Source organism: Amphiura filiformis, chromosome 14, assembly GCF_039555335.1.
Source record: "Amphiura filiformis chromosome 14, Afil_fr2py, whole genome shotgun sequence".
In the NCBI taxonomy this organism is placed as follows: Eukaryota; Metazoa; Echinodermata; class Ophiuroidea; order Amphilepidida; family Amphiuridae; genus Amphiura; species Amphiura filiformis.
Window position 1 is genome coordinate 841,551 of NC_092641.1, and position 23,443 is coordinate 864,993.

The 23,443-nt window shown below is 36.4% G+C and overlaps 1 protein-coding gene across 1 annotated transcript; it reads left to right on the plus strand.

The window, feature by feature from the left end:
- The first annotated feature begins 566 nt into the window (after positions 1-566).
- On the plus strand, positions 567-23,306 carry LOC140170519 (lactadherin-like). The gene is made up of 7 exons (XM_072193873.1): positions 567-635; positions 1,612-1,771; positions 3,253-3,404; positions 16,490-16,642; positions 19,025-19,205; positions 21,277-21,402; positions 23,248-23,306. The coding sequence occupies exons 1-7, from the start codon at positions 567-569 to the stop codon at positions 23,304-23,306; spliced, it is 900 nt and encodes a 299-aa protein (XP_072049974.1).
- The last annotated feature ends 137 nt before the right edge of the window (positions 23,307-23,443 follow it).

Sequence of the window (23,443 nt, forward strand, 5' to 3'; positions counted from 1 at the left end):
GTAGGCCAGAAATATTTACATAGAAACCCCTGTTAAGAATCTTAACCGCAATCCAAAGTAAGTAGTCCATTTGGGAAGCTAACAGAGGGAGTACGGTGACTGAAAAGATCAGATGTGAAAATCTATCAATTGCACACAAATTAATACAAATCAGAGTTGTATAAATGAATTAGCCAGAGTATGCAAAATGGGCATATAGGTGCTGATGTTATCAACAACATTGGTACGATGGTCCTCACTGACTTCTCAAAAGCGTTCGATATGGTTGACCACACTCGCATGATTGAGAAGTTTATTCATTTGGGAGTCAGGGGGCCATCGTACCAAGGTGGTGTGATTTCATCAACGAGCGTGTGCAATGTGTTAAATATAATCAGTCACTCTCAGATTTTAAAGTTCTGAAAGGGGGGGGGCTCCCACAGGGAACAAAAGTTGGTCCTCTGGGATTTCAAGCCATAATTAATGATGCTGCCACTGATATTGCCCCAAATACAAAGTGTTGGAAATATGTGGATGACCTGACACTTGAGAATCGCACTCATTCCATGTCTGGCAAGAAGTTTTAGATGATTTTTCGCAATGGACCAGTGACCAGTGAACTGTGTTTGAATCCCAGCAAGTGTCAGACCCTCCAGGTGTGTTTTAAAAGAGATGTGCCCCTTCCATCTTCCTTGGATATTAATAACACACCCCTTGAATATGTTAATAATGCAAAAATCCTTGGCATCTGGGTTCAAAATGATCTTAAATGGGACACAAACATCCTTGAAATTACTAATAAGGCCAACCGTAGGCTGTACATGCTGCGCATGTTGAAAAAGTTCGGTTTTAACCATCAAGAACTGATAACAGTGTATAGAGGGTATATAAGGCCTCTTTTAGAGTATTGTGACACAGCATGTCACTCATCTTTAGCTGCTGGCCAGTCCAAATCACTTGAACAGCTGCAAAGAAGAGCTTGTAGGATAGTCCTGGGCAGGAATTTTACAGCTTATTCTGAAGCACTGCGTGATTGTTATCTGGACTCTCTCTGTTACAGGAGGGTGGATCATTGTCTACGGTTTGCCGAAGGGCTCTCCAATAATCCTAAAACAAATGATTTACTACCCCTGTCAGGGGCAGGGTCCATGGTCGCAACCTACGCAATGCTGACAAATTGTCCCAGCTTTTACCAGAACCTCGCGCTTCCAGGGTAGTCCAATTCCATATTTTATTAGTTTATTGAATAGTTAGTTTTTTCTTATTACCTGCCCAGTGCTGTCCTGCTAACTTAATTCATTCAGCCCCTATATGCCACTGTTGATTTTTATGAAATTTTATCCCTTTATAATTTTTATTTACATAACTTATCTTATACTGCTGTGTGATAAATTGTGTGTTGAAATGTGTCAAGAGCAATATTGTAATTTTGATTGTTGTATATAATATCATATATTTTTGATGTGTTTTGTACTACTATGCAAGTGGACTACGGAGAAGTCTATGCTCTACTTAGAGCAATGTAAGGGGTAAAGAGTCAGCAACGCTAATATATAATCAAATGTGCATGCAGAAAAAAAAAACTTTGCCCAATTTGTTAAAACATAACACATTTCGTTTCCTTTATATCAGCTTTTCCTAGGTAACACTGACGGGAACGGATATGTGACCAACATATTTGACAGTCCGATCGAGACAATCCTTATTCGCATAGAGCCTTCTGAGTGTAATCTGGAATGCCAGTTACGGTTGGAAATACTTGGTTGTAACAATTCTCTAGCTCTGTCATTAGGTATTGATTTTTGTTAAAAAAATAAATCTAAAGAGTCAGGTATTGTGGTAACAGTATCATAATAATATTTTGCCAACCTGGACATGTCAAGCGTTGACAAAAAGGTCTCATTAAATATATTGTTTGACTTGAATATACACTAAGCCAAAAAAGAAACTCTTGTGAAGATTTTTCACAAGGTTATATCTTAAAATCATGTCCATCAAAATGAACCAAAATTACACACAGGATTACTTCAATACTTTACTCTAAACACATGTCGGTAACCAAGCAGTTGTCCAACTAACACAACAGCAACATGCGCTGACATGGAACAGCTTCCTGGACCACATTCACAGTCTAATAGTTGAAACCCAGCACAAGAAATCTGTGAGAATGTCAACAAAGTCCTTACACAGATGATAAGTTCCAAAGAGTAAGTGGAATAGTGTGGAAACTACCCGTTTCTTAAAGAAAGTGCTTAAAAGCAGAACCGTTTTATAAATTGTCATCTGTTCAATGATTCTCACAGATTTCATGTGCTGGGCTCCAATTATATCAAACTACATGCAATATGAGCCCTTCACGACATTTGGTTGTAGGATTATTTACGCTTGCGTGCCTTTTCTTAAGTTTTGCAGGATTTGGTCTTCCGGTATGTGTTCGGTACGGTGTTGGCATATATGGTATCGTGCTCTTGTGTGCTTTTCGCTCCAGATTGAATCTGCGAGATCTCTTCCCAGCAAGCATAGAAATATTTCTAAAACGTTATAATCGTGTTTTGTTTTTGTCAAAACGTGTTGGTAACATGCCGGGTTATATAAGGTCATGTAAACTTTGAAAAAAAAACCCGTTTCATATGGAAAAAAACCACTACAACAATATTTAAATAAATAATGTTGTCAACGTGTTTTTATTGCAAAATGTTGTCAACATGTTTATAGTAAAATAAAAATAAAATAATCATACAATTTGATTCATAAAAGAATGTGTACCTGTTGTAACACCCACTCTCCGTTTAAGTTCTTGTAGGTATTGTAGGGCAAGTGAGGTGTTTTTTCATAAGTGCAGTTTCCTATTTTTAAAGGCGGAAAAGTGGCCTTTAGCGAGTCTCGAAGGTTTTTAGATCAGCTTGCATATATTGGTGCTTTCGGAAAATTCATCTTAAACTTTTGATTGCTGCTGATTAGCCACAATATATAAGGATAACCTGTTGTAATTTGATTAGCATTTGGTTTTGAAAACCAAATTTATGGCAAGTGTAAAAGTATAATTATGTTGAATGAGATAAGAAAGAGTTTCAAAAGTGACAAATTGGGATAGTTTCTACTCCATGGCGAATTTGCCAACCTTTTGTAACGGGCTAATTACAGCGTGGATTACGATCACTGCGCTGTATTCCTAATCTGCGTGTGGCGATGGAAAAGAATCGGCAATTTTGTTGCTAATGATGAAAAAAGAAAACAGGTTAAACAGACATTGTCTTCATTGTGTCTTCTTAGATTGCATAAAACCTTCTGGAATTGAGTTTGTAACGGGTGTACCAAACCGTCACTATATAGAAGACCTGAATGATGGCTTAACCAGGGGAAGACTAAATCACCTGTCCGATGCGTGGACATTACACATACCTTTGTGTGCCGAGTTAATGCAGGTTAGTGAGTGGAGAAAAATCTGGTGGCGACGGAAGCATTAAAATCTATTGGTAGGGGAGACGAGTATATTTTGTGGGGGTTTTACTGCAAAGTTTGCGCTCACGAAAACTTTTTCATTTCCGACTCGAAATGAAGGTGACATATAGTATTTGGTGGGCTAGTGCGGAAAAGTCAAAGCAGGGGAAGGAAAAAGGAAAGAAGCGTCCAATAACTACCCTGTGTATCTTCTGTGTTTCCTGTTTTACACCGATATTGGGCCCTACTTTTTCCAATAAAGCCCTTTTTGGGAGCATATCCGGAATACGCATCTTCCATTGATAAATACGAGGCCACAAAGATTCAAGACCAAAATCGGACGAAATATTTTACTTTATGGCAGGCCGTGTGTGTGTGTGTGTGTGTTGGGGGAGGGGGTGGTGGGCAGGGGGGGGCATTACAAAAGTTGGAGGACATCTCCCATTCACCCGTGTCTTGGTGAATTGACTATGTAATAATCACACACTCAATGGTATAGGCCAACTGCACGTATCCACTCCTTTCGGAAGCCGTGTCTTGCTAAACAAATGTATCTATGCCAACATATCACAATTAATATCGATTTGAATTATGTTATCTTCATATTTCATGCAAAATAATTATAAAAAACTTAAAAACCACCACATGTACCGATGTAATTTCAATCAAACATTTGATTTGAACATGTTATCTTCATATTACATTTAAAAAAAATAAAACACTTAAGAAACCGACACAGGTACCTGATGTAATTTCAACCAAGAATGTCTCTGTTTCGTAGTGAATCAAGGCCCGATAATGCTATTGACAACACATGGTACCATGCGTACAGAAGCAGGAATCGCAGGTTTTTGCCACGGTTTTAACCACTTGGCAAAAACAATTGTTGCCAGTTTTTGCCGACAAAAACTAAAAACTGATGAATAGTTCACTTTTGTTTAATTATTAAGTTAAGCAAATAATTTCCTGAGTGTAACCCAAGGCCAGATTTGGTAATTATAAGTAACGTATTAAGAAATTAAAGGCATAGGTTTTCACAGCACATTATAGTTTGTCACTCGGTCTGTGGTAACTTGTTGTAATGTCATGTGTGGCTTCTAACAAAAGGCGCTGCTCCTGTAGTATTCCTCGTTCAGGACAATTCAATGCACGACCTCGGAGTTACCTGCATGACTTTTGCGGGTTATCTTGAAACATAGCCTATTTTGAAACAGTCATGGTTGCACTTCTTTTGAAAGTCCTAAACAAGGCATCGCTGATAGGATATGCAGCTTATAGAACACAAATAACCTCTATTGTATTGTCTGTGGACGGCTTATTAGAGTTTGTCACTCGGTCTATGGTAACTTGTTGTAATGAGGTGACGGGAACGCCATTTGGAAATTTTACCCTTGGGGCTCATTAATATGTGAGATTGGTTGGGATCCCGGGGATACCTATTGGGTTTGGGGAAATTGTGCTCTGGCCTAAGTTAATGGTCTGTATAATATGTCGCTATGGTACTTGCCCATGCTCAAATTATGTGGACCCGAATCTAGGGCACCCCAGTAGTAAATTAACATGCATATGCGGCAGCAGCTTTCAACATGGTCTTTATAAAAGAGGTCGTTCAGGGCAAATGCTAATTGTGGTCTTTTGCAGACACATGCTAAAAATTATGATATTGGGGTCCTTCGAGGTTAGATCCGAGAAATGGGATATTTCGGGGCAGACTGCTAAAGGGGCACCTACTTTAACAGGAATTTTCCACCAAAAGCCTCTCGAGCACAAACATTTGCTTTTTGGGCATAAGAAACTTATCCTATAGGAAATATTTTACAGTTTTCCATTCCAGTGTTTTAAAGAGAGTAGTCAAATAGTTACATACACTTACACCACCCAAAGCCATGCAGGCTTCGGCTAGCCCAATTTCCCTACTCCATCTAGAAAGGATACACATAAACCATATGCAATACACCAACCGGAACAATTGAAATGGCAGCCATGTTGCAACAGAATGTTTTTCACTGCTATGAATGTCAGAGATGTCCCCTGGAGTAGTTGTACGGAAACTAATATAAATAGGCTTCAAAAACTCCAGAATACTGCTATGAGAATTATTTTATGTATGCCATTCCGTACACACATCAAAGATATGTTAATGACTTTAGGCTTCATGGATATTCGTAGTCGAATTTTATATAATAATGGGTGTATGATGTACAAAGTTTTGAATAATATGGCACCTGTTTACCTTAATGATTTATTTCATGCAGTTAGTTCTATCCATGCTGTAAGCAAAGCTTAGCTGGAAACAAGAAAAGCTGGAAATCTTTACAAGCCTAGTTTTAATACTTATTATGGTAAAAGTACGTTTCAATATCAAGGATGTATCACATGGAATCTTATTTCAAAGGATATCCGAGATGCAAAATCATTATCGTCTTTTAAAACAGCTTTTAAAAAAGATCTGAAATTATGTTAATGTATCTTGCCATTTATGAGTCATCATCTTGCTCTGCATTCTTAAATTATGTTTTTAATTGCAATAGGTTTTTTAGCATATCAATGTATATTTCTTATGTATTTTCTAATGTTTTTTTTAATCAATTATCCTATTTATGTATATATATATCTTGTATGTCTTTTACATCAGCATGTTTCTTAATATTATGGTTTTTATGGTTCGATTATATGTTTATGTCAATATTTATATTCTTATGCAATTCTTATGAAGTTTCTAATAATTTTATCAATTATTCAATAATTTATATACATATCTTTTATGTCTTTTACGTCATGGTTTTATGGATAGATTATATGTTTATGTAAATATTTATTTTCTTTTATCATGTAAAACTGTGTTTTATACGTTAAGCAGGGCCCTGCTGAAAATCAATTTTTATTGAGCAGGTTACCCTGTTGAAATATTGTGAAATAAATAAATAAATAAACAGCATACAAAGAGTATACTAAAATATACTTGTTGGAAAGGTAGTTTTTGGCGGAAAAAGGTCATACAGGGTTCAAATTTCAAAATCGCTCCAATCATTTTAAAAACTATACCAAATTATTCCTCTAGTCATAAGGATTCAGAAAAAATAACCCAAATGGTCTCAAATTGTTCGGCTTGCAAACGTAATTCATTTAAAGAATATTTGCACTATTTAGGTTGTTTAATTACATGCGTAACATCGAACACTAGGTCGGGGTCAATAGAGTTCAATGGTCAATGACCTCTTTTACCCTGCTACCTAGGTAACGAAACATCCAAGATATGGCAAACTATTCTTATTTTGGATTATTTCGGAGTATTTTTTCGAAGTTGACCCAAATGGAGCCCAACATTTGACCTTTGACCTTTTCGCTTATAACTTTAGAATGGTACATCACAGATATGACAAACTATACTTTTTCTGAATCCGTATGTCTAGAGGAATGATTTGGTATAGTATTTAGAAAGATTAAAGCAATTTTGAAATTTGACCCCTGTATAACCTTTTCCCGCCAAAAACTACCTTTCCACCAAGTATATTTTAGTATATTTTTGGTATGATGTTCAGGGGACATCTCTAAAATGTATAAAAGTGAAACAAATTATGTTGCAATTAGTGGTGAGTGACACCACTAATTTGTTTAGATTGACTGGACTAATCTGGGATTTTCCAATATTAATTTATAAACATTAACTTTTCTCGTTACATCACTTCCTAGGGTTTTCCCAACACGATGTCATATCTACTTTACAATATCGGGGATTCCCTTAACAACCCAAAAATGGATATCATTCACTTTATTTTGATCAACTTGAAGAATGAGAAGAGATTCCAAACACATGACATCACTCATGAAATATCTCTTAATATTGTAAAAAGAGATAAATAATCAAATTAAATTATTCAGGGCACATCACAGTATTATGCCTTCTAAAACAAGATTAATATTCATATATTCCTTTATACATCAGATGCTATACGTTTTTACCTAAAAATTTTGTTTGAAATATCTACTCTTTCAAGAAAGGTAACCACACTTTCCTATCCTGTTCATTAAATTAGTGTTATTTTATTTTATTCTATTATAGCAGCACTTGTCAGCTTAGCCTTCTGCGGTGTAATTTACACATCGCACAGGGTTGCTCATTATGCAACCTATCCGCCCAAGGTCAGAACTAAATCAATTCAAATAACGATAGGATTGAACCATCTTGGATGTTTCGTTACCTAGGTAACACAGCAAAACAGGTCATGGTCAATAGGCCTCAATGGTACTTGACCTATTTTGTTGCGTTACCTAGGTAACGAAACATCCTAGATGGTGCAATCATATCCTTATTTGAAATGTTTTATCAAAACGAACAAGTTGCCACCTCTTTTGTCAACATCGGAGCACTTTGATGTTTTTGACCCCCATAGAGCCAAAAACGTGACCTTTGACCTTTTTGGTTATAACTCAAGAACGGTACGTCCTAGATATGTCAAACTATACATTTTCTGAATCCTTTTGACTAGAGAAATACATTGAACATTTTAACATAATTTAGGAAACTTTGAAATTTGACCTTGTGTAAAGTTCGATGACCTTTTCCCGCCAAAAGCTACTCCGGTTCAAATGCTATCATTCACCTTTGTATAGCCCATGATGTCAACTATCTCTGGTAGCAGTGCAGCTTTGCCCCCACCCCAAACACCCCATCTGAGGCAGTAGCCTCATACGCTATTATATTTTCTATTGAAAGACGAGGGTTTAAAATTGTCCAAAAGGTTGCTTCTTGCAAAATCACAAAAGGTGGACACCCTTGACACCCTTAATTCCTAACATATTCTCCCATTTCTGAAAAGTTGTTCAAGTATATTTTTGTACATAAAGAAATCTTAGCTTTAATAAACCTAAACAATTATTTCAATCAGCTTACAACTTTTGAAGATATGTCCTTTTAAAGAAATGTACCCGTTTTTCACTCTGTCCACGGATAGCAAACAGAGTGGTTGGAATGGGTGATGCTTTAGAGTGGTCTACAAGATCAGCAGACCTAACACCACTTGATTTCTTCCTTTGGAGCAAAATACAAAGCGACGTGTTTGAACGAGGACCACAAGCTTAGAAGCTAGCCTCCAAGATCATCGCAAACTTATTACTGCTGCATTCGCAAGTATTCGGCGCACAAGGATGGCACTCAACATAATTGATTCAATGAGGACCAAAGCTGAAACCTTGCCAAGGAGGCAACCAGGTAGAGGGCAGAGCAACACATTAAACTCACTTCTGAAGAACCAAAGACAAACCAAACAACCCTTTTCAGGGCTACCTTTTATCCCAATAAGGAATAATGACTTATGTTGTAAATAAAAAGAAAGCAAGAAACAACAAAATAAGAAAGTAAGAAACATAATAAAACAAAAAGGTATAAATAACCAAGAAAATAAATCATTGCAAGTATAGCAAAAGAAGTCCCATCCCACACCCACAAATTAATTACACTTAACAAAATCCATAGCCCACCGGTAAAGCTCAAGTGTACTCCTTTTCATCTTTGAAGTATGATTTGATTTGATTTTATTTTATTCGGTACTCAGAAATTACAATGTTTACATATAAATAGACAATTAACAATAATATAAGATGCATACATTTTTAAAAACAACACATTAAGATGATAAAACATTATAAAAACATTATAAAACAGCAGAGTACCAAGGATAGCCAAAAAGCTTTTCAAAAGAAAAGCTTATTTCCATTGGGGTCCTTAAACATATGAAGGGAGGGGGAATGCAAAGAACACTGAAGACAACAAAATATGAAACACCAACACAAAATATTGCACATGAAGTGAGACCAGCTCACATTAATTAGCTTGACCAGCAAGGTGTTTTTTGACTAAAATTTTGAAAGTGTTGATTTTATTAACTTGCTTGATTCCCTTTGGCAAAGCGTTCCAATGATGAATAGTGGTGTTGTAGAATGTGTGACTAGCTTGACCTTTACAAAGAGGAACAACAAAGTTGTATGGGCTACCCCTGGTACTGTGCCTATGAGCTGCAGATATACGAGTAAAATACAATTTTAAATATTCAGGGGCAAGATTATGAAAAATCTTAAAAGCATGATTTAATTTAAGCTGAATAACCCTATCATTGACTGAAAGCATCCCAACCTTATTCAACTCGTTTTGACCAATGTGGGAACGGGGCCCCAAACCCAAAATATATCTGACAGTCTTATTTTGCATAACTTGAAGTTTATTTTTGTAATGTTGAGAAATTGATGAATACCACGAAGAGCAAGCGTAATCAAAATGACATAAACTTAAGGCCGATGACAGTATCTTGCGGGTTTTCATATTAAGGAAGCCAGCCTGTCTATATAAAAATTTGAGTCTGCCGCTGGTCTTCTGAATGACGTTTGCAGCAATAAAATCACCAGACAATGTGTTATCAAGAGTGACACCCAACTACTTGACAGACGTAGAGTTTTCAATAGTCTCACCATCGCATTTGACAGAGAAGTTATCAATAGTATTGAGCTTCCTTTTAGTTCCAAACAGAATGCACTCAGTCTTACCGAGATGAAGGAAAAGTTTGTTATCGATCAACCATTGTCGGCAAGACTCCAATTCTTGACTTAACTTATCAGCAACAATTTTTGGATCTTTATGTGAAACCAGCAAGGCACTGTCATCGGCATATAAAAGAAGTTTGCAATTGACACTGATCGCCATGTCATTCACGTAACAGAGAAATAAAGAGGACCAAGTATACTGCCTTGGGGAACTCCGCATGAAATTTCCAGTGGACCAGAATCAACCTGATTGGCATTAACAATTTGACTCCTACCACTCAAATAAGATCTAAACCAATCCACTGAAGAAACACCCATGGCCTCAAGTTTGTTAAGTAGAATGACATGGTTCACAGTGTCGAATGCTTTTTGAAGGTCAATTAAAACCATACCAGTAAAATTGCCCCTTGAAGTTTGGTTATGAACATGGTCAGTAAGATGAGTTAAGCAGGTCTCTGTTGAGAAGGCTCCTCTAAATCCAGACTGAAAACTATAAAGAATATTTTTCTCTCTCAAATAGTTCTCAAGCTGGACATAGACGGCCCTCTGAAGCAGCTTGGAAGCAACACTAAGAATACTTACTGGCCTATAATTACCAACTTCAGAACGATCTTTCTTTTTAAACAGAGGCTTAACACGGGCAGTTTTAAAGTCATTTGGAACAGAACCAGAACTAAAAGACAAATTGATAATATGAGCAAGGTGATCTTTAAGAACTTTAGCACCATCCCTGAGGAATCTAGCTGAGATTCCATCCAGCCCAGTACTTTTGGATGGATTTAAAGCACATAACTCTTTATACACAAAATCGGTAGTAACAGGTGAGAGCTGGAAAGAATTAGGAGAAACACCTTTGTCAGTATAGTAATTTGCAAAAACATCTGAATCTGTACACAAATTTCCCTCTGATGGAGGAAGATTATTGACCAAATTATCAGCCACATTTGTATAGAATTCATTAATATAGTTAGCCACTTTGCTTGAATTAAAGCACATTTCACCATTAATATTCAACACAATTTGAGACTGATCTTTGTTCTTCGTGATGTACCCCAAGGATTTGAGTTCTTTCCAAAGAGCTTTGGTGTTGTTTTTGTTTTCCTCGATCTTATTAGCAAAATGAGTAGCTTTTGCCTTCTTGATATCTCTTTGCACTTTATTTCTGAGTTTACAGTAACTGGAATACAGCTCAGGGTCTTTCTTATTTTTAAACATGTGCAAAAACTTGTCCCGAGCTCTTATGTCAGAAAGAATTTCATTGGACATCCAAGGCTCAGTTCTGTTTTTCAAACGAATTTCCTTAATGGGAGCAATGGTGTTTAAAATACTCAAGAAGGTTTCTTTAAAAAAATTCCAAGCTATATCTACATTACTACAATAGACATGTGACCAGTCGGCCACGGTCAGTGCATCCAGCAGGACATCTTTATTATAATTTTTAAGAGATCGCACCTTGATCACATTATGCCTATTGAATTGCACCTTACTGATCTTCCTGGTGCAATAAATGAGGAAATGATCGCTGAGGCCTACACTGACCGTACCCGACTGGCATATATTATTCCAATTATTACAGACAACATGATCAATAATTGTAGAACTAGTCTCAGTAACTCTGGTATATGAATCAATCAACTGCTTACAATCAAATGATTGTAAAACATGTTTCATTTTCTTGAAGATAGGTTTATTTTGTGAGGCATAATCAACATTAAAGTCGCCGAGAATAATGAGTTCTAATTCGGGTTTGATCATAGATAAAATATCTTCAAAGTGCTCGAAGAAATCATTATCATCAGGGGGTCGGTAACAAGCACCAACGACAATTGCTTTTGTTTTTGGAAATAGCAATTCTACCCAAACTGATTCAATTTGATCATTGCAAATATCAGATCTTACATTAAATGCAATACTTTCTTTAATATAAAGACATACTCCTCCACCATTTCTTGCTCTATCATTACGAACGATGTTAAAACCTTCAATCTTTATTTCAGAGTCTGATACAGAGTCTTCTAACCATGTTTCTGAAATGGCAAAAACAGCAGCTCTTGTTTTAATGACTAGAATTTTCAGTTCAGAGAGCTTTGGTATTGAGGAGCGTGCATTAAGATGGATAAAATTAAGTCCCTTTGAGTTAAAACAGTCAAAAAGATCTTCACCAGAATCTTGTTGGTTCAAACAGTCACGCTCTTCTGTCTTGTTAGGAATCGCCCGGGGTATCACCTGATGATCTTGGTTCGTTGATCCAGAAATATTTGTTACCGCCCGAGAGGGGTAATCAGCATTTCTACCCCCACGGAATCCTCGATGGGTGGATGTTTTCCCTTGGATACGTATAGGCCCTTAAGAGAGGCCCACACATCAGGGGAAACGGACAGTTTGGTGCATTTGGAACCGATATTGAGTAATTCTTGTCTACTGTAAGATATGTTCTTTATAACAGTGTTGGAAGAATGTTCATCTTGTGTGGAGGGTCCAGGGTTAAGTTCTATATCGCCACAGGTTAAAAGTTCTATTTGGAATGAAGCACTGGTATTTGAGTACAGATGGATGTGGTTGGTCAGGAACTTTTGATGAAAGAAAGTTTTTCCCCTTACATTGTGACTATAACAGTATTGGGGTTGAGTTTCTGAAAAGTTTGTAAATCAGCAGCTTGTACTAGGCATGATGTACACAGGAAAAGCAGCCATAGATGCTTAATGGGGCTTATTGATTGAATACCCATTGAAGCAGGCTATACAACAATAGCAAGTACAGGTAGAACATGCAGTGATCAAGTCAATGAGTTATTGATTTCTCCGTAGGTAGCATGCATTGGTATGATGAGTTAAGGCTGGTTCAAAGTGAATATTCGAAGGCGAATATTCGGCTTCGAATACTTTTTGTGACGTCAAAATATATACGGCAACGAATAAAATATGATGACACGCCGAGTTGAACCGGATTAAATTTCGCGCAACTGATAGCGAGATACTATTGATTTATATGAAAGGCTCGAGGTCACCTAAATATCGTTCGACGAACGATGATTTCAAAAATCCCCAATGAAAATTAAGGAATCTGGAATGAGCATTTTGAGCGTTTTGACAGTATTTTTGTGGGACATGAGAGCACATCAGACATATCGAATTACATTATGAATACGAAGAATGTCTTTCTGATATCAAATAATTTTCATTTTTTGAAATTCACGATATAATACAAATTTCATGACAAATTATTAAAATTTGATATTTTTCACATATTGATATATAACAGTCCTCGAAGTAAATATTATAAATCTAATGATATTTTCTTAAAGTGTATGTAGCTGGGAGGAAAAGCCGACGATCAATTGAACATTTTGCCCTTTCATATTGAAGATATGGATTTTTTTTCCCAAAAAGACGTATTTTTTTTTTGTGTTTTGACATGCTCTCAAGACTGCAAACCCGATTCTGCCACTTTTTAATTCGCGGACCTATTTTCTCAATAATGATAAAAATGCGACTTTTTTGGTGACTCAAATTTATGTATAGGCTTTCCACTTTTATTTAAGCTATAATTCGCCACTCTTTCTGATTAATAAGTCTAAAGCCTTAAATAGTTTCTGTATTTTACCGGAACTCATTATGGTTACACAAATGGCGCCTTGATTTAGTGGTGTGCCCCTTATTAGTGCAGTACAAGCATACCCATTTTTATATGATATGAAAATAAAGGAAAATGCCTGGCAGGCAATAGCATTCCAATGCTGTAGTGATGGTAAGTAATGTTTTATGCAAATAATATGATATTTAGGCTTACAAACATAACCTAAATGTACAAGTGAATGTTTCCATACTAACGTAGCTCCATTTAAATCGACTGATGCAGAAAAAAGTCTAACTCCAAATTCAGATTTATGCCTCCACCCCGGTTTTACATAAATAATGTTTGGCCCCAGTTCTAGGTCCCCATATGCATCTGTCCCTGGCAGAGGATGTGTGAGGGTCTGGGGGGGTGGTAAATCATTGGTTATTGATATAAAATGCATTTGCCATGGAGGTTCACCCATTTTTGTCATCTTTTCCGCACTAGCGGAATTCTTGACGTTTTTGGCACCTATAAACGATGTTATTTTGGGCGGAATAAAGATGTAATGCGTTGTTATCAGTCAAATTCATAATTATAATTAATAATTAAGAGGTCAAAATAAGTAATATGTAGGAATGGATATATAGCGCTTTGCAATGAATATCTTCATATATGCAGAACAACCAAAACCACGAGCGTTGGTACCATATCATTGCGTGTTCTTTTAAAATAAATTCTTGTTTATTTCTATAATTTGTGAATCAGGCATTAAAACACATTTAGGCCCTAGCAATGTAGGCCTACACAAGTTCGGAACGAGACCTTTTATCTTTTGACGCGTATTTCGGTCAAATGCCAAAATTGATTGCTCAATGAATCATGAAATGAGAGCAATACTACTTTGATGATACCGATCTCAAGTGGATATCAGCCAATGAAAAAAGTATTCACCTGAAATATATTTGTAGGAGTTGAATTTTGTTGAACTCGACAGATATATATTTGGTTGGTCACCGTGGGTGGTCTCATATATAACACTTGTGAGGGCTGTCATATTTGTCGTCGCTTCAATCATATCTTATGATATTGATATATTTATTTATTTATTTATATTTATTTATTTATTTATTTATTTATTTATTTATTTATTTATTTATTTATTTATTTATTTATTTATTTATTTATTTAATTATTTATGTATTTATTGACTTATTTATTTATTTTTTATTTATTTATATCTATTGACTCATTAATTTCTTGATTTGCTTTGCAGTTGAAACATAAAAGAAAGTATGGGTCAACCTCCGCGCCTGTTACAGGCAGGTCATAAATGCCCCGAAAAGCGTTAAACGGGTGGAGTCGGTGGGGTCTACTACGGGGGTCCAGGGCAAAGCCCGGGCGGGGGGTCAAGGGGGGCTGAGCGCCATGAAGCTCCTGGTTTTTGGCATATTAGAAAATATCAGTGTTTCAGAGTACAAATTTCACAATGAAAGTAGTAGGCCTATAGATCTTCTTCTCTCTTTCTTTCCTTTTCTCTTCTCCCTTGAGTCCCTTCCCTTTTCTCTTCTCCTTCCCCTTTTCTTCCCTCTTTTTCTTTTCTTCTTTCCCCTTTCTCTTCCCTCTTTCTTTCTCATTTTCTCTTCTCCTTCCCCTTTTTCTCTTCTTTCCCTTTCTCTTCCCTTCCCTCTTTTCTCTCTTTCCCCTTTTCCCTTCCCAATTTTTGACTCTTCCAGGGTTTTTTTTCCGGCCGCTTGCATCCCCCGGCCCCCACTGGTTACGCCACTGCTCTGATTTAGACCCATTTATATAGACATTAAATCATGACAATAGTTCAATGGAGTTTACCTATTATGATTTTATTTACTTCGTTAAGGAAATTCTCTAAATTTTGCTTACCTTGGTCAACGGGCAATACTTGTTAACAGTAGGGCAACGCTGTGAATTGTAGAAATATATCTTTCTCCGGTTCATAGTTTTATATTCGAAGCCGCATATATTTTGACGCCCAAAACGTATTCGAAGCCAAATATTCGCCTTCGAATATTCACTATGAACCGACCCTTATCCATACACACAAATCTCTCAGTGCCAATATATAGGATGACCCCAAAAATTTAACATCAAAATGTCATACAAATGAAGACAGATACATACATAAAATCATGTCCAGGTGAAGTAGCCAAACCTCCTCTATGGACAGAGTGGAAAACGGGTACATTTCTTAAAAAGAGCATATCTACAAAAGTTGTGAGGCGATTGAAATATTTGTTTCGCTTTATTATTATAAAAGCTAAATATTCAAAGTTTCTTTACGTACCAAAATATATTTGATCAATGTTTCTAAAATAGGAGAAAAAGTGGACGCAATGATGATTATGTTGTGTTTTTGGACACCCTGTAGTGTGCGTTGGTCAGTATGTATATAGTAATGCAATAGATAAATTTGAAATGGGGGAACAGGAACAATATGGGATGGGTGATATCTAAAATACGGGGTCTTTGTGACTGTACATCATTCACTTCATAGAATTGAGTAGCCCCGATGAATTTTGACCTTTCGTTTTGAAGATATACATTTCCCCAAAAATACCTAATTTGGAGTTTTGGGGGAAAAAATGTCAGCTTTTCATTGCAGCTACATACATTTTAAGTACATATCATTAGATTTATAAAGTTTACTTCAAGAACGATTAAATGTCAAAAATGTCAAGTTTTAATAATTTGCCCTAAAATTTTTATGATATCCCAAATTTCAAAACATCAAAATTATTTGAAATCATCATCATCTTGTATTCGAAATGCAATTTGTCTGTCTCATGTGCTCTCAAGTCACACAAAAATACTGCACAAAGATAGGTGACCGAACCCTTATACAACTTGCTTCTAATTATTAATGAATGAATGAATGAACGAATGAATGAATGAATGTTTTTTTTATTTTGTGATACCTTGCGTTTATTTCCCTTGATATCAGGTGAACTTTACTGAACCAATGTTTATATCGGGGATCATTCTGCAATGTAGACCAAGGGGAACTGTTGAGTATAACTGTGTCACCAGTATGTTGATCAAATTTGGCTACGATACTTTTGCAATGGAATATATTAAGAACGCAGGAAAGCCTAAGGTAAGTTACTCAACAGTGTTTAACCTTTTTTGTATCTGTACCATATTATGTATTGGTCTTTTGATTTTATTTATTGACATTGCGGATACATGAATGATTATATTGGTTGAATTAGAATTGTTAAAATGAACGACTTGCGGTGAACACTTATACGGAGCCCTCAAGAAAATAAGTTCTTTAAATTGAAATGAACTTTATATTTAAGATATTGAAAGGTTTGTTAACTCTTTGTAGAACCATTATATTTTGATCTTTATATAACCCATGTCGGTTTGTTAGAGAACCATTGAAGGATCCATATAAAGAACATATTTGATAAACTTTTTTTTAAAGAGTGTAGAGCATTGTATTCCCTTTTCAAACAAATGCATTTCTTTACACTCCCCTTGTATGCCTTCCTCATTTGTGGAATGAGCTCTCTATTTCTAGCTGTACCCGCTCAGCTCTTTTTTCTTGCTTACTTGCTATGGGCGTATAATAGGTAGGCCGTAAATGCGATAAATAGATTGCCATTCTCCCTGTAGAGGAAATATAGCATGGTAAGATAGTGGCACGATCGACGGGGATTATATACAATAAACACAATTTCTCACCAGGTTCGCAAATAATAAAGGAGACAAGTAGGAAAAGTAATCCCGATCATGGATTCCTACAGTGCCACATGATCAGCTTTTGAGCGATGAAGATTGGGTGGATCTCACCAAGAGTGGATCCCATGGCTTTGCGGATCACGCCAGAACAGTAGATACCGTGGTTTTATCTGCTTCGGCATACTGAATTATGGTCATCTTAAATGTAACAAAGTAAAGACATAGGGTCTAATTCGGACAAAACTGTAGAAAAGGTGTACAATTACTATCACATGGATATAGATCTGAAAGGCTACAGCAGCCTTAGTATCAATACGTTGCAGGACGTTCTAAGCACGTTCTAATAACATTAAATGTGGGGTTTTATAAAGGTCACGGAAACGTTTTAAAACGTTTTGTATGAAAACACACTGCAACAACATTTTTAAAATGTTTTAAAATTACTTTTGCTTATTTTTTGGTCAAATATTTTGTCAACATTTAAAAAGCATTATGTTAGAATATTTTGCAGTACATTTTACAAACGTTTTATACCATTTATATAGCCCGACATTAAAACGTTTTCTGCACAGGCTTCGAAAAAGTGACACATAAAACTGGCCTTTAGGCGACCCGTACCGGAAGAAATCTATTCAAAGAAACATTCTTTTTTTTTTGCTTTCTTTTTTTGGTTTGTTTGTTTGTGTGTTTGTTGCGGGGAGGAGATAATTTTAAGTGACCGCTTAGGTTGTAATTTAACCCAACCTAATATCGTAAACCTCAGGTCCTGGGTTCGATTCTCAGTCTCTATGGCGACGCACAGTAATACGCCATGTGAGCATCATAGTAACGTTAACAGTGCTCTTCGTTTTGAGAGTTAGTTGCAACTAACACGCATCACAAAAACATTGATACAAATCTGCCCAGAATTGTTGTTACGATTTATTTTATACTAATAATCAAATCTTGGAATTTCCGTATCACATTCAGTAATACCTGGGCATGGGGATTTCCATATGATGCAATTCATTCATAAATCTGGGAATATATTACTGACAGATGTTGTTATTGCACAGCGTTTTCACTACCCTCTTTACACATCAAAACATATATGCCAACGCCACTCTTCCACCGCTTGTACACTATGTTTATCTTCCCATTTTTCATAATTAAACAAATGTTAATTCCGCATTGTAAAAATGATCTGGAACGTAGATTAACTAAGCTTTAAAATGAGCTCAAACTTGATGCAATCGGGCAAATAATAGTTATGTAACAAAAAGGAGGAAATTAAAATGTAACACCTCTAATACTACTTGGCACATATGAAAAAAAGCGCTGTGATTTATAGTGCGCTACGCACAGGCACAACGCCTAGCCGTTGATCCACAAGCCTCAGCACACTTTACAGGTTGTCGCTGATCACTACGGCCCCATATCATTCCATAAATCATTTAACACAGGGACTTTGCTGCTTCAAGAGCGCACACCCTAGACATTCCAGAAATATCCATCGCAACCAGGATCAGCTCCCCGAGTTTCGTACGGGTTACAACGAGACAATTAGCAGTAAGTTCCTTGTCCAGGGGAATTTCAAGTTTACTCAATTTTCCACGAGAGCGTACTTTACCACCGACAGGTTCGAAACGCAACCTCTCGCACCATAGTCGAACGCCTTATTGATTGAGCTAACTTATATCTTTGTCAACAATAAGGTAATCACAATAAGGTGATATCATCATCAACAATAAGGTAATCATATATACCTGATATGTGTTTTCATTTAATAACTCTTTCTGTTTCTCTGTCACAGATATTTCATGTTAATCACCAAGCGACATATGCATACGACATTGTATCATTTGAAAGCGTGATGGATGCACAATTGATTGAAATACAGCCTCTCACCAGTTCATCAGACACGGGAATTACAATGAGATTTGAAATATTGACTTGTAAAGACACTGACGACTTTTTATCCATACCTACATTTGGTAAGTTGTTCTATTTTTACTACATATTTATACGGACTATACTTTATTTTACATTCAATACTGTAAGGTCTTTCTGCTTCAAGTAAGTTACTTATTTGGTAGTTCATAATGCAGTTATTGTTAACTACATGTATGCACACAACACAGGACACACCGACATCGCCTGGCTAATAAATATTTGGTGCAGCAGTGACATTAAAATGAATACACGGGGTCGATACACGTGAATTGCTATGCACGATTTTGATATCAGACGAAAATCTTCGGATACTGAGTTAGAAAATGATGAATATCTCCCGTAAATGAATTTTCTCAAGAAACCAGATGTGGTCTCATACACTTGAAAATACGTGTTGAACAGATATTATAGTCGTTAGCGTGCGCTTTGAAAATTGGCCGTGCGCTTTGAACTCAAAATTTGACCAAAACTCTCAATTTTATATTGCGTTGGTCCTGTATCATGGTATGGACTACAGCGCGCAGCAGGCTATAGCGGCACTCACTCAAGTGGAGAGAGTAAAACCATTGACCGCAATGTCGTATACAAGCTTGCTCACAGAGCGAGAAATCAATTACCCCGTCTATTGTGGTAGCCTTAGTCAGGTCACTTCGCTAATAATATGCATCTCATAAGGTCCGAATAAAATGGTCATGGGTGGCTGTGGATTCAACCTACCATGGCGATTTCTACTATGAAGATATCGGGGCGATGTCACTGTGCAGGGGCGCTCACAATAGGCAATTGAACCCTACTGGTAGCGCTGTGTTGTAGCTATAGTGGATGAACTAGTTAGCAACATATATCAAAAAGTATAAAAGCTATGATTTTAGTACTTGCTCGATGTTTCGATTACTTAATCGTTTCCAAATATCTGAATCTTCAACCCGGTACAAGCTTTAATAACGGGGGAACATATATTTTTATTAAAAAGAAATCCTACCATCTATCCAAACTCTCCGTGTTATTCCAATGCACATTTTGCTTCACCAGGCAGCCCTGGCTTGGTCATATTTGGAAGATTGGTGTCATAAAACCGTCATAGGTACAAATTTAGTACTTACTGTCAATCAAGTATGGCTTATTCTCTACATGTCAATCTTTAAATAATTGGCATAGTCCTTATAATAACGGTGGTCCGCCTTGATGAGTAAATGACAGCAAACAGCTGCCTTTCAGTGAAAATTCCCCAAAACTCGGTCAGTGGAGCTCCGCTCGTACATGTCAATAGCGTCATTATCGCTTGGATTAGTCGTCCGTAGCGGACAATTCGGTCGCTCATTGGATTAATATTATCAGGTGGTAATAAATTTGCATTGGACAATAGATTACTATATAATGCTTTAGTACTGCATATATCGATTTAATCTTCAATAAAACTTCATTTTTAGTTTGCATACGTATGCTAGTTTGTTTACGTATGCAAACTAGATATGCAGCTCAAGAAATACTTCCCGAGGCACCTTCAAATATTCATTATAATAGAGTGCTTATCTAAAGGGTGAAATAAGGCTTCAAATGTGACTGCGCTGGTGATCTACTAATAAATTACTTCTCGATAGCATATTGCAGGTCTTTGTTGAACTATGCCACATTTAATCACAATTGAGCCTTCTTCCAGTTCGTGTAAAGGGATATTTTCATAAAATTATCCTTCTTTCTAATCTTAAATCTAAACCGTAATTGTATATAATACACCTAAAATCAAACGCGATCCTTTTATTGGCAGCATAATTCTGATCCTTTCTTCTAACAGCTTTAACTCCAGCCTCCTTGGATAGGTCACTGTGTTAATGATTGCTCTATAGCGTTTAAGTAAAAAGAACTGAAAATCTATCGTAGACAAGGCGCAACAAGAAGGTGTCAGTTGATGTTTCTATCATTCGACGTACCCTCGAAGAAATATCAAGGTTTCATCCCCGTACAATCTCTTCAAAATACGAGCTCACTCATAGTGTTTTTTGCCACGCGAACGCGATTAAAACAAGCTCCAGGCCATTTGGAGAATTTCCTTTCATATGGGTACTCCTTGTTATAGTTTTAAATTTAAGTATTATTGTATTTCCTGAACAGATACCAAACCATTTTCTATCGTTGTTCCGGCTGGCGAAGGATATGTAGTTGGGGAAGCTGACGGCAGTATTGAGATCACTATTACAAGAACGTGTCTACCCAACTGTTCAACCGCAGGGGTAATTGGTAAGTTACAATTTTAAGTTTACAGCAAAATTCTATCAGCCTATAGTTGACAGCCCAACTCATGGTTGTTACCCCTAGTCCGCCACCCCCGTAAAGTCCACCCTGGTATGTACGTTTAATCCTGCTTGACCCGTGGCTGGTTTGGTGTCTGCTTACATGCTATGTGCACACCTCAGCAAAAAAAAACACAAAACGACTCAGTTTTATAAGCCGCCATTATTCAATAAAACAAAAATCCGAAATAATAGATTTTATTACGGAAGACGTCTTCTTTAATTTGCTACCCCATTTATAAAACATTCTTAAGGGTGCACGATGTTGCATTGTGGCACTTAAAACCCTCCATTCATCTTCGCGCTGATTTCAAATCAATACAAAAATAGCTGCAGCTTTTTAATTCGGGTTATGTTCTTTAAAAACACTGCTGTGTTGTTAATATTTAACAAAATTCGACAAATGGGTATCAAAATGCGCGAAAATAAATCGTCCTTCTTTCTATGTAGAAATATTGTGGAAACAATTATTAGTTCTGAAGCTATAGGCGTATTTATAACAGCTGAGTTACTTTTTGTGCAGACTTTATGTGATATTTGAATTCTTCTACATACTCGCTATGAAATGATTAGTGCAAATTTTGCCAAAGCTCACTACCATTCGCAAGATGCTGTGAACTACCAAATCGCAACAGTTTATAATAGTTGCTAACCTTAAACACTTGAGAATGTTCTTACAATCTTATTGATTCGTACCCGTGTGATATGACACGATATAACACACTTTAGCGCGTGCGTGTCGACGCGATACTCGTACTCGCTATTTGAACCATCGTAGGCGCATAGCAAAAACGAGACTGATCGATTCCCTTGTAAAATGTCGGATTTAACTTGATTAAAATTTGGTTTACTTATGATTAATATATTTATTTGAATTGAAGTGTTTAAGAAATGAGAATAAAGGTATTGTTTTTAGCCGCTATTCCAGTAACGTAACTTTGGGTCGTCTATCAAAAAGTAATTAAAGTAATTACCCCCTTTATTACGATATAAAACTCAAAATCTATGCATCAAATTCAAAAAATAAAATAGCAAAAGTAAACCCAGGCTAATGCTGCAAATTTTGATACCTCAGATTTCTGGATTTCCAAAATTTGTGGGCATGGTGACTGCTTGAATGAAAAAGCTGCATTTTCAATAGTTACACACTAAAAAGCTACTCAAGTCGGTGTACCATTACATTACCATTCTCTACATGACTGCCCTGACCGAAATTTGACACAATTTTGACATATGTCAAAATTATGTCAAACAAAAACGATAAGAATTGGGACATTTATTTGACACAAATTTGACATAAATTTGACATATGTCAAATTTGTATAAAAATTTGACATATTTTTGACATAGTTCTATGTCAAAAGTGTGTCAAATCACATTTGTGTCAAAATCATGTCAAATATTATTTTGTGTCAAAATTATGTCAAACAGGATCATATTTGACATACTTTTGATATGTCAAATATGTGTCAAAATATATTTGATACATACTTGGTTATGTTAAAATTGTATCAAATCGTGATCATATTTGACACACTGATGTGAATGCAGTGGTGGAGCTGCCGTTGAGGTGAGCCAGCACAGGGAATCCTTTTCTACCCTGTTGCCCAGGTGCATGCACAGCTTCCAGTCAGTGCCAAGTTATTGGAAATCCCACTTGAGGGCAAAAAATGCCACCAAATATTCAGATTTGTGCAAAATTGTGTCAAACAGGATCATATTTGACATACCCCAGTACTTTTGATATGTCAAATTTGTGTCAAAATAAATTTGATACATATTTGACATGTAGTTCTTGGTTATGTCAAAAGTATGCCAGAATGTGATCACATGGCTGCACCACAAAGGTGAGGGGCACGGAGGGGCTTAATTTTCCATTAAGCTTAAGTTTTGCCCAATGAAAACCAAAAATCACTGAAAATATTGATGAAAACATATTAATGACAGAATTGGATGCTTTACGCCCAATATTTATTGATATACTATTT